General features: G+C 40.0%; 1 protein-coding gene across 2 annotated transcripts in view; it reads left to right on the forward strand.

Annotated features, from left to right (window-relative positions):
• Positions 1 to 19,357, forward strand: part of FRAS1 (Fraser extracellular matrix complex subunit 1) — a 407,808-nt gene that overhangs the window by 291,951 nt on the left and 96,500 nt on the right. For both annotated transcript variants that reach the window (XM_048211952.2, XM_026509896.4), the window contains 5 exons: positions 4,507 to 4,621; positions 7,122 to 7,259; positions 9,637 to 9,669; positions 17,332 to 17,463; positions 18,546 to 18,671. In XM_048211952.2, the coding sequence (XP_048067909.2) occupies positions 4,507 to 4,621; positions 7,122 to 7,259; positions 9,637 to 9,669; positions 17,332 to 17,463; positions 18,546 to 18,671 (544 nt within the window). The remainder of the gene's footprint in view (positions 1 to 4,506; positions 4,622 to 7,121; positions 7,260 to 9,636; positions 9,670 to 17,331; positions 17,464 to 18,545; positions 18,672 to 19,357) is intronic.

Genomic DNA, 19,357 nt, shown 5'->3' on the forward strand with positions numbered 1-19,357 from the left:
TCAAATAAATTAATCATATGGGTATACACACACACACACACACACACACATATTTTGAATGTCATATATCCAATTCTTCTCCCAAAGGGGAAATAAATTCACTTATCTCTTAATGTGAAAGAATATTTATTACTTCCTTTTTCATATGGTTGTGGTACTCAGAGGTGGGTTGCCCAAGGTCAACACTTGAGAGAAAGGCCTTACATAAGCATTCCTAGTTCCATTTGTTTCCAGAGTGATTGCTGTAACAAGAGTCCTCTTAAAATCACTCTTATTGGGGTTAGCAGGGATTCAGTTGGAACAGCTGATCTCTTTTGTCCTATAGACTCAAGTCTGGGCATGCTGTATATGTTTTATGGCTGCCGGCTTATGTGTCCATGTTTTTTCCTTGAGACCTTTCAAACACTAATAAAATTATTATCTGCAATTTCTGGAAATGTTTCTTTGTCCTTGGAATTTCTACTGTGCTTTATCTGAGCCTTTCACACTACTTAGCAGTTCCTACATTGGAATTATTTACAAACTTCCCTTACTGAAGATTGGAAATCCTTGAGGAAAGAGTCTATATCTGATTCATCTCGCATCTCCCACAGCTCTTTGCTTGGTACCTTGCCCAGAGTAGGCTCTGACTAAATATTTGCTACATGAATATGTAAGTGAATTAATTTTGTTGTCCTAACCAAACTATGTGAGATGATTTCTTGTAGAACCCCCTTTTGCTCATCTCATGTTCTTATTTTTCGTGAGTGTTTAATTTCTGAGGCCAACCATGGGCTTTGCTGATTTGGTAATATGACAGTCGACAGGTGAAAGTGGTCTTTCTTTTAATGGAGGCTGAAATGATAATGTTTATAAATCCTGACCCGGGATTCTAAAGATTTAAGTTACACACACACTTTGCTCAGGCTTACACGTGGAAGTGTTTGTGCCTCTTTAGATGACATTGAGAGATGATGGAAAATATTTTTTAATTAAGGTATTATAAAAGTACTTTCATTATTTTACTTCTTAGCTTAATCTTTTCATAATGATATTTTGCATTCACTCAATAAATTTTTATTGAGCACTTCCTTGTGCTAGGTGCTTGGGATCCAGCCATGAACAAACAAAAATCCATATCCTCATGGAATTTCCTTTCTCTTGGTGGGGCAGGAGGGAATAGACAATACATAATTAATAAGTAACTCATATATTGCATGTTAGTGAAAAGTATTTTGGTAAAACAAAAAGTAGATCAAGGTCAAGGGGATCAGAAATGTGGCGGTGGAGCAGGAGAGATCCACCCAGATTGTAGTTTTAAATGAGCTGAGCTTTATTAAAACAATGATGTTTAAAGAAAGATTTGCAGGAGTTGAGGGAGAGAGCCATGCAGATACCCGAGGGAAAAGTGTTCCAGGCCCAGGGAACCATGTGTTTAGACACATCGAGTTGGGAGTATGCTTAGATGTTCAAGGAACAGCAAAGAAGCCAATATGGCTGGTGCAGACTGAGTGAATGTGAGGGCAATCTCAAATTCACAGATGTAACAAATGTGTGTGTTGGGGGCAGGGAGCCGGGGGGCGGGGGAGTTGGGGCAGATCTTATAAGTCCTCATGGGCCATGATAGGGACTTTTTTTTTTTTCTGGAAAAAATGGAGAGCCATTACTCGGTGTTGAGCCACAGAGGTCAAATCTTTTCTGGCTGGCTGTTGTGCTGAAATAGACTGTAGGTGGGCAGGAGAGCAGTTGGGAGGCATCCTGGTGATCAGGCGAGATTGTGGCTCCCAGCAGGCTGGTGGTAATGGCTGTGGGGAGAAGCAATTGGATTCCAGATATATTCAGAGGTAACATCGTATTATGAGAAACATTATTCTGTAATCTTCTTTTGTTGACAGTTATTTTAATAAAAAAGCATCTTCTGTAATGATTTCTATGAAATTTAATCTTTCATTTCTTACTATGTTTAATTGATAAATATTGAACATTCCAAATAGCCAATATTAAAATTGATTGTACTTTGATATATGTCAGACTCAATATTGCTTTCTTCAGGGAATCAAGTCCTTACTTTTTCTACCTTGTGTCTATTTCTATTAGTAGAGAAATAGTGTCAATAAATTCCATAATAAAATATGTTATCTTGGCGGGCATATATTTCCCTTTATCCGTGCTCCTCTGTCCATTCCCTTTTCTTACTGCTTTATTATTTCAGGGGCATCTAGATTTTCAAAAAGATCTCATAATACTCTTCTTCAGATACTCTGATGGCTTTGAGATGAAAAGGTGGCCTGAGTCTGCACTTTTCTGTCCATGTGGCTGTGCCCACACATGTACACATTTATAAGTGTGTGCGCACATGCATAGGCTGTAAACACCTTCCACGGGGCATAGGTTTCTAATTTGTTGTCCTTACTTGTTTTATTTTAGGGTGAGAGACCAGCTGCTATTTGTAATTCTTATTTTCCTTACTCATTACATTCCAGCCCTGAGCAGTGGCCTGAAATAGACTCTTTCCTATAGGGGGTTGTCCTAACCTGCAAGTGCTGCCTCTCCCCAGGACCGGTGTGCCTTCAGGACACTTACAAAGCAACTGCAACCTTCAATCTTTTCGCAGTTAAAAGGAAGAACACCACGCCCTCCTCCATGAGAATTACTGAGCCCTACTTAATCCTTTCCTAAATGGGGAAATTCCTTCTGAAAGAAGAGCTTCAAAGAGCAGGAGAACATGTCAAACTCTAACCTTCAGGGGTCAGTTAGGAAGAGCCTGCAATGAGCCGGATGTTTTTGTTCTGTCCTGTTAACAGCATATGTGACCCAAGAAAGGGGCCCGTGCTCACACTACGTTTCCCTTTTCTCATCTCCACTCTGTGTTTCTACTGCTGTCCCCAACTCACTGTTAGGCCTGATCATGGGATTCGAAATCCCTCTCTTTCTCTCTCTCTCTCTTTGAGTGTTGGCACTATTGGTAGGTTATGGCTATAGACAAGTGAATGGACAGTAAAATATATGTACACATTGGTCTTTTGATTAATTTATTTTATTTTATTTTTTATTTATTTATTTTTTTAATGATTTTTTATTGTATTATGTTAGTCACCATACAGTACATCCCCGGTTTCTGATGTAAAGTTCGATGATTCATTAGTTGCGTATAACACCCAGTGCACCATGCCATATGTACCCTCCTTACTACCCATCACCGTTCCCCCACCCCCCTCCCCTCTGAGGCCCTCAGTTTGTTTCTCATAGTCCATAGTCTCTCATGTTTCATTCACCCTTCTGATTACCCCCCCTTTCTTTATCCCTTTCTTCCCCTACCGATCTTCCTAGTTCTTATGTTCCATAGATGAGAGAAATCATATGATAATTGTCTTTCTCTGCTTGACTTATTTCACTTAGCATTATCTCCTCCAGTGCCGTCCATGTTGCAGCAAATGTTGAGAATTCGTTCTTTCTGATAGCTGAGTAATATTCCATTGTATATATGGACCACAACTTCTTAATCCAGTCACCTGTTGAAGGGCATCTCGGCTCCTTCCACGATTTAGGTATTGTGGACAATGCTGCTATGAACATTGGGGTGCATATGGCCCTTCTCTTCACTACGTCTGTATCTTTGGGGTAAACACCCAGTAGTGCAACTGCTGGATCATAGCGTAGCTCAATTTTTAACTTTTTAAGGGACCTCCACACTGTTTTCCAGATTGGCTGTACCAACTTGCATTCCCACCAACAATGTAGGAGGGATCCCCTTTCTCCACATCCTCTCCAGCAATTGTTGTTTCTTGCCTTGTCAATTTTTGCCATTCTAACTGGTGTAAGGTGGTATCTCAGTGTGGTTTTGATTTTGCTTGATATCTTCATTATATACTGAGGGCTAGAAGAGAAAAGCAATATCTAGTCTTTTTGAATAGTGCAATGGAGACAAAGAAAACATGGACTAGTTTTATGGGCTTTAATAAATAATTCTTAAACCTCTGAATTCAAATGATGAGCCTCTTCTGGTGTTTCAGGTGAGTTCATCATTGGCCCTTTGAAAACATCACAGTTCCCTTTAGCAAAACTGGGAGGGTTAGGGAGGGCATCTTACCAGATACAACCTTAGCCCATTAAATCAGAGGAGCAGAAAGGTAGCGGCCCAGCTGTGAATATCAGAACAATAGGAGAGCCAGCTGTGATGGCTCGTGTTCGGATGTGTACCGCTGCGAGTTCCACCTAGGGAAAAGTGATCAGATTGGGATACCCACAGTATGCGCCAACACAAACCTGGGGGCAGAGGGCAGGGGGAAGGAGAGTACAAGAAACCTGGAAGAAGATTCTATGACCCTGTGAGGTTCTTAAGGCCAACACAAATCTGCAGTGCAAGAGACCAGCTCCTTCCTCTGAGCTTTCAGAAAAAAATTTTGCTGTGACTAATTTAAAAGCCCAAAGTGGTTTTTTTTTTTTTTTCCTTTTTAATAAGGTTTGTTTTTGCCTCTGGCTTTCGTTTTCATCACACTGTTTGTTCTTCTTCCTCCTTAAATTTAGGCTCGGGAAGATGGCCTGACTGTGATTCAGCCTCACTCCCTGTCCTTTGTAAACTCTGAGAGTCCAAGCGGAAAGATTATATACAATATCACTTTACCTCTGCATCCAAATCAAGGTAAGACTTGCAGTACACGATCTTTTGAGTGATGCTATTGTCTTCTAATTGTTAACCTATCTTCAAAGCTCTGGACGTACTTGTTGAAGATCTAAGGAGGAACAATTCTTCCTACCCTTTGTTCCCCTGTTCTGAATTCAGGACCATTTGAGAGAGAGACACTGCGGTCAGACAGATGGCGATGAGTGTGTCAGCTCTGGTATGACAGAGCTGTGCTGGAGAATATGGTGTGCAGATGACTTGAGTCACTGGACTGAGCTGCCCCTCCCATGCACAAGTGGAACTGGACAGACACAAGCACCGTCTGTAGGGGCAGGCCCTGCCCTGGGGAGGTCATGACAGGTGAACAGACAGGAATGAGGATAAGCCAGTACTCAGGACAAGGAGCTCTGCCAGCCGAGTGCAGAACAGGCTGAGCCCCACACACTCTGTTTCTTTCCCCTTTGGATAAGTCGCTCCTCCTGCATGAGAGAGAAATGGAAATGTGAAACCACAGTCAGCAGAGAGGAGAGGTGGGCCCCTGCCATCAGTCTTCATCCTTTAGATGGCTGAACTTTGGGCTGTAGTTAACTAATAAGCCTATTCCTAACAGAGGTGTGGCTGTCCCGCATGGAAAGGAGATTAGCTTCTATTAAGACAGTTCTGCTCCCAAGACCAACCACTGCCCTGGATGTCAGCCTTTCACATTATCAAATCCCCCAGGAGAAATAAATGTCTAAAACTTAAATTATATTACCCTTTTGATAAAGTCCAGAGAAATTAAACACCTAAAAAGTCATCCTTCCCTTTTTCTAAATCTAAGTCACGGCAAGAGGCGTCCTCATATACTGCCGGGGTGGAGGTGGAGTTCTCTCTGTCCAGCAGCCTGAGCCGTCTTCAGGAGAACGGCCATAGGTCTCTCAGCCCTGCAGAACTTGAATTAGTTCAACACCAACTCTCACAGGTGTCCTTCTTTGAAAGAGTTGATAGGACTTGAAAGATGATCAGAGCGTTATTTCTGTACCTACAAAATTTAGAAATGATAAGTAAATTTGCAACCTCTGACGCATTTATCACAATCAGAGTTTTAATTGCAAATCCAATTCTTAGAAAAATCCTGATCAATGTTACTGTTGCCGAAGATTATCACAGAGATTGAGGAGTTTCTGAAGGAAAGGGGTAAATTGAGAAAACTCTCATTATAGCCTCATTATAAATGTCATTTTCTCAGCAACCTTGACCTTTGAACTTAAACTCAACTGAGAGAATCTCATAATTATGGTAAAGTGTCTATGACTTGTGGAGAATTACCTAGTCTAAGTTATATGAGGGGTAATAGTTTATGTCTTACTATCACTTATAGTCAGTGACTTCTAGTCAAGAATCTATTTGGGTTTCACACATGAAAAGAGGCTCAACATCACTAATCATCAGGGAAATACAAATCAAAACCAGAATGGGATATTACCTCACACCAGTCAGAATGGCTAGTATCAAAAAGGGGAGACATTACAAGTGTCGACAAGGATGTGGGGAAAAGAGAACCTTTGTGCACTGTTGGCAGGAATATAAATTGGTGCAGTCACTGTGAAAAACAGTATGGAGGTTTCTCAAAAAAATTAAAAATAGCACTACTGTATGATCCAGTAACTGGGTATTTACCCAAAGAACACAAAAACAGTAATTCAAAAAAATATATGCACCCCTTATAATTATTGCAGCATCATTTACAATAGCCAAGATAGGGAAGCCACCTCAGTGTGTATCAGTAGATGAATGGATAAAGAAGATGTGGTGTGTATATATATATATATATATATATATATATATATATATATATATGGTTACTCAACCATAAAAGAATGAAATCTTGCCATTCATGACAATATGAATTGGACCTGGAGGGTATTATGCTAAGTGAAATAAGTCAGACGGAGAAAGACAAATACCATATGCTTTCATTTATATGTGACTCTAAAAAATAAAACAAATGAACAAACACACAAAAACAGACTCATAAATACAAAGAATAAACTGGTAGGTGCCAGAGGGGAGGTGGGGGGGGATGGGCAAAATAGGTGAAGGGGATTAAGAGGTACAAACTTCCAGTTATAGAATAAATAAGTCACAGGGATGAACAAAACAGCATAAGGAATATAGTCAATAATATTGTGATGAATTTGTATGGTGACAGATGGTAACTATACTTATCGTGGGGAGCGTTTCATAATGTATACAATTATCAAATCACAAAGTTGTACACCTGAAACTAATATCGTATTGTCTGTCAACTATAATTCAATTAAACATTTTTAAAAAGATGCTATTAAAGTCTGTTTGGGCTTCAGATTTGCCTTTTTCTTGAATGACTGGAGAATGGTATGGTAAGAGAAACCAGAGAGCAATTGTTCTTGAAGGCTAGAAGACTCCCACCAGTGGGAGAGGCAGGTTTATGGCCCCAGTCATTCAGTCAACCATCAGAATTACCGCTGATGCTAATGCTGAGTCTCTTCCTCCCCAGGAATCATTGAACACAGGGACCAGCCTCACTCTCCCATCCAGTATTTCACACAGGAAGATATTAACCAGGGCAAAATCATGTACCGTCCTCCCCCTGCAGCTCCCCACCTCCAGGAGATCATGGCCTTCTCCTTCGCTGGTAATGCTCTCTTCTCTGTTGCACCCAGACTGCTCTCTTGGGATCCTCATGGCCCGTTCTCCCTGACCCTTCCTGTTGTCCTTCTGGACAGTTTAGTGACATTGCCTTATAGCTGCTCAAAATCGCTGAGATTTGTGGCCAATATGTGGCTTGGGCTCAGTTCATCTTTATTTTTTTTCTTTCATTTATTCATGCGTGTAGGCATGCTTTCAATAAAACTTTATTTTGTGCCTCCTATGTGGCTACCACTGAGTGAGGTCTTGGAGATTATAGTGGTGAACAAAAAGAGGCATGCATCCTGTTCTGGGATCTAGGTATGGAGACAGAGTTTGAGAAATAATCCCAGTAATGAGTGTTTAATTGTAGACTAAGAGAAGAACTCTGGAGAGAAAGAAAAATGTTCGGTGGTGGAATTAGAAGTAACAAGACTGCCCGAGACTAAGGGTTCAGTGGAGGCTGCCCCAGGGAGGTATTGACAGTGGAGGGATGGGCAGATGCTAATCAGCCTAAATGTGCCTCTTGGGATACTTGGGGTACTTGGAAGAGCATTTCCCAAGGAAGGGCACACAGCCCATGGGCAGAGGCCCTGAGGAGGGAGAGAACGTGACATTCTGGGGATTAAAAAAAAAGTTTATGTCTGGAATGTAGAAGGTTGAACAGAATAGGGATGAGCCTGGAGGAAGAGATAAAGGCCAGACCTCAGAGGCCCTGTAAGCCTGTCAGGATGTGGGTCTTTATCCCAAGAACAATAGGAACCCAGTGGAGGTTTTAAGATCTGGGGAGATGACTTCTCATAAAGAACTCTTTGACTGCAGTGATGTGAGTGGATTTGAGGATTTGAGGAGGAGGCCAGGGTGGGTGAGCTGTGGGCGAGGGGAATCTAGTGAGAAGCATCCCGCACTACCTCAGGGAAGGTCCCACGCAGGAATGGAGAATGCAGGCAACGTTTTGGGCCAGGATTTGACAGAAGACATCTTTTTTAAAGGAAGAGAACACTGAAGAAAAGAATAACTGGATTTCTTTTTTTTTTTTTTTAAGATTTTATTTATTTATTTATTTGTCAGAGAGAGAGAGAGCATGAATAGGGGGGAGCGTCAGGCAGAGGGAGAAACAGGCTCCCCTGCTGAGCTGGGAGTCTGATGTGGGACTCCCCTGGGATTATGACCTGAGCTGAAGGCAGACACTCAACCAACTGAGCCACCCAGGCGTCCCGAATAACTGGATTTCTAATTCGAGCCATTTTATGCCCTTCCACTAAGCCAGATAGTTAATCTTTGCTACCCCTTATCTCTCTCCTTGACCCACTAATCAAAGCTGCTGACTCCAGTGCAGGAGTTTTAAGTCCCTACACCTAAATACTTCTGGATTTGGAATGATTTGGAATGATTCTAAAAATCTTGGAGCCTGTTTCCTTATGATCTTTAAGATGTATGTACCACATAACATGATTAATATGGAGTCTTATTTTTATATAGTAGCTTTATTCATACAGAACAGCTGGTGATTTCTTATGGTAAGCTGAACACGGGTTAAATAATTTTAGAATTACATTTTAAATTATAGAAAACATTTAAAGTAATGTTTTCCATTGCATATATATATATATATATATATATATATATATATATATGCAATTGTTCAGAAAATGATTAACTCTTCTTTGAAAATATCGAAATGTGGGTATAGGCCTCCTCTCTAAGGGGCATCCCCGGTGTTTGATAACTGGGTAACTAATAGCCCATGAAAATGTTCATGGTTCTCTAACCCCTACTTTAAAAGACCTACTTTACAAAGAAACTCAGGATATCCTGGGATTAGAGGGAAAGAAAACATGTCAGCCATGGTTGAAGTTATTTCTGTGTCTATTCTACTTGCCTAAGTTCCTAGGGCCTTTTTAGAGAGAGCAGAGTCCTGTCCTGTATAATCTATGGGATAAATGCCATGAGATAAATCTCTCACATTGTTACAGTGTGTAAATCAATGTCCCAGGCATCACTCAATTCTACAATGGAATTGACCCACCAGAGAGCCTTGTCAGTGATATACGACATCACCCACATTCACCAATTTGTAGGATTTTATGTACTGATAAAATGGGATCTGAATGAATGTATTATAAATCATTCTAACTACTGGGATATAAGATTATTCTACTCTGCAGTTTTTGTTGTTCTTGCTGTTACCTAAAATTAGTGCTGGCACCATTAAATTCAACATAACATTAACAAAAGACCTGGTGATCTTTCTTTAAACCATAATAATTTAGATTAAAACATCCTTTACTTTTCTAACCTCTGCCCCATATTTTGTATGTTCTCCATCTATTTCTGACCCCAAAATGCTTAGCAGTGTATTGATTTTCTCTTTTCTATTTCAGGTCTCCCAGAATCGGTGAAGTTTCACTTCACAGGTAAAGATTTTAATAGCAATTTTATTAGAAAATGAAATTTTCCTTTCCTTATCAGTCCTTGCTTTTTGTTCCCTTCATCATTACTTGCACTATTTTCTAAGAACTGCTTTAAAGTTATATAAGACAAGTTTTTCTGAAAGTCACATGACTAAACAGTAATAGCTTAACTTTGCATTCTTAGAAAAAAATAATCCATCAAGTATTCTAAAGAGTAGTGTTGTTTAAACCCCGTTTCAAACAGTCCCAATATCTATTAAAAAGAGGTGATAGTGGTTAAGATCTTAGCCTCTGGGTCCCGACTGCCCTGGGGGTCAGCCTGCTCTGAGAGAGTTTCTTACCCTCTCTATGCCTGCATGCCTCACTCATCAGTGGGGATAATAACTAATAATCGTACGTATGTAAAGCTCCCAGAACAATGCTTGGCACCGTCATTCCTATGTGACACTCAGCTAATGGACCGTGGTCATATTCAGTCTTGAATTGGGCCTTTCATGGAATGCCTTGCTGCTGGAGGGAAGTGAAAGCTGTGTGTGGAAGACCCCGGCATCCCAGCTTTAGTGCACAGCTCAGTAGAAGCCGTGTGCCAGGGAGCAGAAGCACAGGCCGACCTGGCATCTCTGGGGAACAACATAGGGACAAGCTTTCTTGTTTAGGTCTGGTGCGAGGATGGTTGGCTGTAAACAGCACCCTTAAACTGCTGTTTAGTTGGGGTTGACTATTCCATTGGAATCAACCACCCCTATGTCCTGTTATATTTCATGTAGGATAAATTTTGGTTGGAGAGAAAGTCATCTCCCTCAAACTCCCAGACCTTCTTACCTTCTCTGAGGATTAAGAATCACACTTGAATCAACAGTAAATTTCACTCAGTTTCATTTTAACTGAGATTAAATTGGCATATGACATATAACAAATTGACATATAACATCATATTAGTTTCAGGTGTACAGCATAATGATTTAGTATTTGTGTGTATTGCAAAATGATCACAACAATAAGTCTAGTTAACATCAATCACCATATGTAGTTACAAATTATTTTTTCTTATAACTTTTACATTTACTGTCTCCCTAATGCAATACTATTTTATTAACTATAGTTGCCATGTTGTACATTACACCCCTATGACTTAGTTATAACTAGAAGTTTGTACCTTTTGGCTCCCTTCACCCACTTCAGGCCCCCCCACCCCACGTCTGACAACCACCAATCTGTTCTCTGTAGTTCTGAGCTTGGGTTTTTTGTTTGTTTGTTTGCTTGTTTGTTTGTTTTAGATCCCACAAATCAATGAGATAATATGGTATTTGCCTTTCTTTGTCTGACCCATTTCATTCAGCATAATGCCCTCAAGGCCCAGCCATGTCATTGCAAATGGCAAGATTTTCTTCCTTTTTATGGCTGAGTAATATTTCATTGCATATATATACTACCTTTTCTTTATCCGTTCATCTGTCAGTGGATACTTAGGTTGCTTCCACATCATGGTTATTGCCAATAATGCTTCAATAAACATGGGGGTGCATATATCTTTTCAAGTTAGTGTTTTCATTTCCTTTTTTTTTTTAAGATTTTATTTATTTATTTGAGACAGAGCACTGGCAGGGGCGACAGGGGAGGGGGAGGGGGAGAGGCAGAGTCCCCACTGAGCAAGGAGCCCAATGCAGGACTCGATCTCAGGACCCTGGGATCATGACCTGAGCTGAAGGCAGACACTTAACTGACTGAACCACCCAGGCTTCCAATGTGTTCTCATTTTCTTTGGATAACCCAGAAGTGGAATTGCTGGATCATACAGTATTTCTGTTTTTAATTTTTTGTGGAACCTTCATACTATTTTCTACAGAGGCTGTACTAGTTTACATTCCCCCCAACAGTGCCCAAGGGTTCTCTTTTCTCCACATGCTAGCCAACACTTGTTATTGCTTGTCCTTTTGATATAGTCATCCCAACAGGTGTGAGGTGATATCTCACTGTGGTTTTGGTTTGCATTTCCCTGATGATGAGTGATGTTGAGCATCTTTTCATGTACCTGTTGGCCATCTGGATGTCTTCTTTAGAAAAATGACTATTCAGATCTTCTGCCCATTTTTAAATGGATTGTTTGGGTTTTTTTGGTATTGAGTTGTAGGACTTCTTTATATATTTTGGATATTAACTGGATATCAGATACATAATTTGCAAAGATTTTCTCCCATTTGGTAGTTTGCCTTTTCATTTTGTTGATGGTTTTCTTTGCTGTGCAAAAGCTTTTTAGTGTGATGTCGTCCCACTTGTTTATGTTTGCTTTTGTTGCTTTTGCTTTTGGCTTCAAATCCAAAATATCCTCCCCAAGGCTGATATCAAGGAGCTTCCACCTTTGTTTTCTTCTCGGAGTTTTATGGTTTCAGGTCTTACATTCAAGTATTTAATCCATTTTGAGTTATTTTTTGTGTGTAGTGTAAGATGGGGGTGCAGTTTCCTTCATTTGCATGTGGCTGTCCGGTGTTTTCAATACCATGTATTGAAGACACTGTTCTTTCTCCATTGTATATTCTTAGCTCCTTTGTCATAAATTAATTGACTATATATATATAGGTTTATTTCTGGGCTCCCTCTTCTCTTCTCTTCTCTTCTCTTCTCTTCTCTTCTCTTCTCTTCTCTTCTCTTCTCTTCTCCTGATCTCTATTGATCTGTTTTTATGCTAATATTATGCTGTTTTGATTACTATAGCTTTGTAATACAGTTTGGAATGAGAGAGCATGATGCCTCCAGCTTTGTTCTTTCTCAAGATTGCTTTGTCTTTTCTGGGTCTTATGTAGTTTCATACAAAATTAGAATCATTTGTCCTATTTCTGTGAAAAATGCTGTTGGAAATTTGACGGGGTTGTACACAATCTGTAGATTGCATTGATTGTTACAGACATTTTGGACAATATTAATTTTTCTAATCCATGAGCATGGAATATCTTTATATTTATTTGTGTCTTCTTCAATATCTTTCATCAGTATCTTATAGTTCCAAGCACAGGTCTTTCACCTCCTTGGTTAAATTTATTCCTAGGTATTTCATTCTTTTTGATGCAGTTGTAAATGGGATTATTTTCTTAATATCTCTAGTAGTTTATTATTGGGGTATAGAAATGCAACAGATTTTTGTATGATTTTGTATCCTACAATTTCACTAAATTTGTTTATTAGTTCTAATAGTTTTGGTGGCACCTAGGGTTTTCTGTATATAATATCATGTCATCTGCAAATAGTGACAGTTCTACTTCTTCCCTTCCAATTTGGATGCCTTATTATTTCTTTTTCGAGTGTTGTATTATTATTGATGTGAACCCAGTATCAGCTCATTTCCAGTGATAGACTTCTAGATAATTCATACAATCAGTAATAATATACAACAGATTATGTAGTATTTTACATTTTACAAAGCAATTTACAATACAAGTTGTCTTATTTAATCCTTGTAAGAAGACTGTAAGGACGGGTATTATTTTTAGCATTTTCAAGCTGGGGAAATTAAGGGTCATTAGAGTAAGGAATCTGTCCAGATTTCCAGTCCTGGTAAACAGTAGAGCCAAGATATAAATACAAGTTTCTGACGTGGAGCATGGGATATTTAATTTAGTCTGGTCTGTATGTGTGTTGGTCATGAAAAACAAGTATCATAGTAGTGTGCCTGTTTGGTTTCCAAGCCTCAACTTTTACCTGAAAGCTTGAATAGGTGAAGGGGTTAACTATTAACTTCTCCAGGACTTTAAGTTAAATGATCCTTGAACCTATTATACAGGGTAGAGGAAATAGATGTTGGGCTGACCTCAAATTAATTTATCTTATTTCTGCCTGAGGTTTCCTTCTTTCTCTTCGTTTTTCTTCTTGTTGTTGAGTGAATTTTTTTAAATTGTTTTAAAGATTTAACTTTTTTTAGATCAGTTTCAGGTTTACAAAAAAACTGAAGAGTAAGGTACAGAGATTTGCCCATTTACCCTGCCCCCACACATGCATAGGTGCATAGCATAGCTTCTCCCCTTGTCAACATCACTCACCAGAATGGTACATTTTTTACTAAGGATGAACCTACATTGACATGTCATAATCAACCAAAGTCTGTAGTTTACTCTAGGGTTCATTCTTGGTGGTGTACATTCTATGGGTTTTGACCAGTGGATAATGACATTTATTCATCACTATAATATCATATAGAGTATTTTCACGGCCCTAAAAATCCTCTACGTTCTGCCTACTCATCTCCCATCCCCACTTCCCACCTTTGGCAACCACTGTTCTTTTTATTATCTTCCATAGTTTTGTCTTTTCCAGAATGTCATAGTGTGAGAGTCATACAGTATGGAATCTTTTCAGATTGGCTTATTTCCCTTAGCTATATGCATTTAAGGTTCTTCTGTGTCTTTTCATGGCTTAGTAGCTCATTTCTTTTTAGTGCTGAATAACATTCCATTGTCTAGAAGTACCACAGCTTATTTTATCCATTCATTTACTAAAGGACATCTTGGTTGCTTCCAAGTTTTAGCAATTTTAAATAAAGCTGTTATAAACATCTGTGTGCAGGTTTTGTGTGGACCTAAGTTTTCGTCTCCTTTGGGTAAATACCAAAGAGTGCAATTGCTATATCATATGATAAGAATGTATTTAGTTTTGTTGAAAAAAAAAAAAAAAAAGCCAAGTTGTCTTCCAAAAGAGCTGTACCATTTTTTATTCCCACCAGCAATGTATGAGAATTCCTTTTGCTCCACATCCTCACCAGCATTTGGTGTTGTCAGTGTTCCAGATTTTGGCAATTTTTATTGGTGCATAGTGGCATCTTATTATCATTTTAATTTCATGTCTCTGCTGACATGCAGTGAGGCATATTTTCTCATGTGTTTATTTGCCATCTGTATATCTTCTTCGGTGAGGTATCTGTTAAGGTCTCTGGCCCATTTTTTAATTGGGCTCTTTTTTTTTGTTGAGTTTTATGAGTTCTTTGTACATTTTGAATAACAATCCTGTATCAGATGGGTCTTTTTTTTTTTTTTAAGATTTTATTTATTTACTTGACAGAGAGACAACCAGCGAGAGAGAGAACACAGGCAGGGGAAGTGGGAGAGGAAGAAGCAGGCTCCCAGCGGAGGAGCCTGATGTGGGGCTCGATCCCAGGACTCCGGGATCACGCCCTGAGCCAAAGGCAGACACTTAACGACTGAGCCACCCAGGTGCCCCCAGATGGGTCTTTTGAACATATTTTCTTCCAGTTTGTGGCTTGTCCTTTCATACTCTTGACCTTGTCTTTCCACAGAGCGGAAGTTTTTAACTTCAATGAAGTCTAGCTTATCAGTGATTTCATTCACCCATGGTGTCTTTTGTGTTGTATCTGAAGAGGCATCACCATTCCCAAGGTCATCAAGTTTTCTCCTCTGTTGTCTTCTAGGAGTTTTATAGTTTTGCATTTTAGGTGTAGGTGCATGAGCCATTTCGAGTTAATTGTTGTGAAAGGTGTAAGAGGTTCCCCTTTTTTAAGGAGAAAAACTTCTGGAAACTGGTAGGAAGCCATCTCCTTTAGGAGAGTTTTGTGAGAGAAAATTTTAAATTGGGCTCAAAATGAACAAGGTGGCAACAAGCCCTGGCCCCAACATTAACCCATAGAATGAGGAGGAACAGCTCATTTGGTTAATCAGCTCAGATGAGAAGGAAAGCTGATATTCCTGACCAGGCTGCTTCAGAGTAAGCACAGCCGCTCTGCAGAGTCGTCCTGAGCAAGGAAGATACACGAGGCAAATGGTGCTTGCAGGAGGCCTCTGACCCGAAGAGGCAGTCTGGTGGCTTCTCAGAGAAATCAGAAATGTTGCTTAAAGGGACAGCTAGACATGTAATTGCTAACATTTTGATTGTAAGCTCTTATGTTTGCTTACAAAACTCTGCACCCCATTGATATATTTTCTAGTTACAAAATATGTACCAGAAAATAGCTTTCTTCCATTTACTCACAGAGGCAAAGATACAGCTTGGTCACACTGACAGCCGTGCGGTCTTACCAAAGCTCTTATGTTTCAAGGCCTTTCCCTCCCTCTTCTGTAAAAGCAAAGATGTTGAAGCCTCCCTGAGGCTCTCCCCCAACTTAAAAATGAAATTGATGTAAAACACTTGAAAAAGTAAAATTATATCTCACAATTGTGATTCTTATTTCAGGTAGGTGCTCTTAACTTAGACTCCAGGGGCCTCAGAGAATCGGAATCTGCTGAAATTTATGGAAAAGTTCATATGTGTGTCCCCCAAGCCCCCAAAGGTTAGGAATTGTCTGTCCTTATCTTTGTTGATCCAGAGAGGAGATTGAGTGTAAACGAAGAAGCAGGGGCAATAATTGTGACATTTGGCTGAATGACCAGAGCCATAAAACCTTCAGTCGCAGGGGTGCTGTCTCCTCTCCTTCAGCAGGGCTATTTCTGGACTGTTCTAGGACATGGAGTGTACCTTATAAAATCCAGCCATATCTTTTAGGTCTGTTCTCAAGGAAAAAACAAATCTAAAACCCAGATGGGATCTTTACTAGCAGTCACTGGGCAGTGCTTTACTTTGCTTAAGTAGATGTCAGCTTCCTACGGACGTGCTACTGAGTCCAGAAGAAAGTGATGAAGGAAACCAACCCATATGCAAGCATATTACACGTTTAAAATAATCAACAGTACAGTTTTCTCAGTAGCCACTACAAATACACACATTGGTGAATTGGTGGTACAGATATTCTTCCAAACCTGGCTTTTAGAGAAGAGACGGTGTTTTAAGGTACAGGAAGGTGGAAATCAGAGTCAAGGGCTGGACAGTTCTGCTTCCATTTCCCTCAGGTGATCAGTGCTCACTTGCATGTCAGATAATCCAGGGAAGTAAAATCTTAAAGTCATCGTTCTATTCACAGTGGTATCCTCCATTTATTGCAATGCGTGTAACAATCAGGGAAAAAACAAATGGGTCTGCTTACCTCCCAGAAAATGCCATCCGAGATACTAGTATGGTTATTTTCTGTCCGTTTTAAAAAGTTCTTTCTTCATGAGACATAGACATGTCATTTCTAAACGACATCTCTTGAAAGAAAATATTTTTCCAAAACATGAGGAGAATGAATCAAAAAATAATTCTATAAATAAAAGTCTTTTATTTTTAGATTTTATTGATTTATTTATGTATTTGACAGAGAGAGAGGGAACACAAGCAGGGGGAGCAGAGAGGGAGAGGGAGAAGCAGACTCCCCACTGAGCAGGGAGCCCGATGTGGGGCTCAGTCCCAGGACCCCAAGATCATGACCTGAGCTGAAGGCAGAGGCTTAACTGACTGAGCCACCCAGGTGCCGCTCCCTCATAAATAAAAGTCTTTATCGGCATCATGTAAGAGTACAGATTGTATAGTACTTTCCTTTCCACTAACATTTACCAGTATCACCTTGTTGTGAAACTTGCTTCTTAGAATGACTTTGTTTTTATGGTCCTTTAGCCTTTTCGTTATCTAGTAGAAAAAGCTTTGTTAGAATAGCTCACAGTATTTTCCTTGCTTGCTTACTTGTTCCATTTGTAAGCATCTCTTCGGCGTTTTAAGGTAATCTAAAAAAGCTTCTGGCTACATATTTATGGAAGTAGCCTTATGGTGACCAGACTACACGTTGATGTGCGTGTGTGTGTTTATCCCCTCTAGTTTCAGATGGAGCTCACACGAGTCCAGAGATGGTCCTCACCATTCATCTGCTTCCCACTGATCAGCACCTGCCAGCATTCTGGGTCACAGCTCCCCTGCTCGAGGTCAGCCCAGGAGGCAGTACTGCTATAGGTAGGAACCGAGCCTAAAAGAAACATGCCTTTGGAAATGGAACCATATTTCAGCAGCAGTCCCTGTTTAAACCTTTTGATGGTTGCCAAGAAAGAGTGACCTCTTCTTCCAGAAGGTATATGTGTTCTCACCTGTATCCTCCCCTCTGCCCATTTCCATGCAAACAGAAGCAGCACAGAGAGAGGGAAATAAAGCCTTCCGAGGCCAGTGTTCAGTGATGGAATACAGCACAGAATGTATTTCCAGCCTCTAGGAGTTTGATTTGGTGCCGTCACTAAAATATAAAGTTAACAAAGGAGAGCAGAGAGGAGAAGGGAGGGGAGCAGTTCCAGTGACTGCCCTTGTTTTCTGCTTAGAAGGTAAAGAGTAACAGGAGAAATGGCAGATCACAGTAACCTTCAGAAGTTGTGAGGCGTTGGCCCGGTTATTCCGTACGTGATTTTATTTACCTCCTAGTGTACTTACGCTTCAGGAGTTTCTTTACTCTTTCACCAAGTACTTTTTAAAAGCAAACAGTGGATGTTGTGGTTTTTGTTAGTTGTGCTCTACAGATCCTTATCCAGTTTCTACCCTTGAGTATTGGCCTGAAATTAATTATCCTGCAATTTCTAAACAAGCCACATATACAAAGACGACAGTCACTTGCCCCCTATTCTTTCTCACTTCTGTGATGGCCCTAACAGCAGTTGTTAAAACAACTTGGCTCTTGTATAGATTCAGAAAAAGAAGGGAATAAATAATGAAAAGCAAAGGCATTTTCTGGAAGAAAACCTACCCCACTAGGTCAGGACCAACCTATATGTCGGCTTCAGGGCCCTTATTTGTATGGAAAGGCGTTCTTAATTCAGAGCTACCTACTTAGAAGTTAACTTCTGGAAGTAACTTAACTACCTGTAATTTGGGAATTAATTGTATCATCCGTTTTCACTCTTCTGTGGTTGACTGGACTTCAACAGTGCCCACTTCTATCCATCAGATTGCCCACAGCATGCTTTCCAGCCCACCCTGTCACTTTAATGGAGGCAGGGCATACAGTTTTTAATGTACACATCCTCTCACCATCATTTGTCTCCTGACTGCAGGACTTCAGCTGGTAGTAAGAGATACTGAGATAACACCTGAAGAACTCCTCTTTGAGCTCCGGAAACCTCCAGAGCATGGCGTGCTCCTTAAGTACCCAGCCGAGCTCCAAGGGCCCATGGCCACAGGTAGCTGCGTCCTCTGTCATTGGCTTGCTTCGACGGTTTCTTGCTCTTTGGTTTCATGTGTCTCAGAAAAGAAGTAAAGCAACTCCGTGGGACAAACTAGGAGGGGATACTTAGAAAGGAAAAACTTAGCTCTTAGTCCATTGGCTGAAATATTTAGGACTTCCTTTCTTTGCTCTACCACCCACAACCCAAAACTATGAAGCTGTTTCCTCAAGTTGTAGGTGAAATTAGTTGAAATTGGTTGATTTATCTGGAGTAAATGCACCTAGAACAACCTCATACGAAGTGTCAGGTGCCGCCTTCCTGTGGTTAGTTCATGGAGATGAATTTGTCTCCCTTAGTCTAGTATGTTAATCTTCACGGTATTTTTAGCACTGAAACTGATAGCCTAAACTACTTGTATCTTTATCCATAAAAAAGGAAGCACATTTTTTAAGTAATATCTTTGTGATGTAACACCGTGGTAGGTCATGTGACCAGCTTTCCAAAATAATATTTCTTGTACTTTCTCCAATTATAGAAAAATAATACATGTTGATTGTTTAGAAAGTATAGAAAAGCACAAGGACCACAGCTAAATCTAATTGTTTAATAGTTAGCCCATATATCAAAGTGAATATTATCTCTTTCAAAGTAGTCACTTTGGGATGCTAAATGCTTATTTCAACAATCTGTACTTTCTCAAA

Source organism: Ursus arctos, unplaced genomic scaffold, assembly GCF_023065955.2.
Source record: "Ursus arctos isolate Adak ecotype North America unplaced genomic scaffold, UrsArc2.0 scaffold_9, whole genome shotgun sequence".
Taxonomy (NCBI): domain Eukaryota; kingdom Metazoa; phylum Chordata; class Mammalia; order Carnivora; family Ursidae; genus Ursus; species Ursus arctos.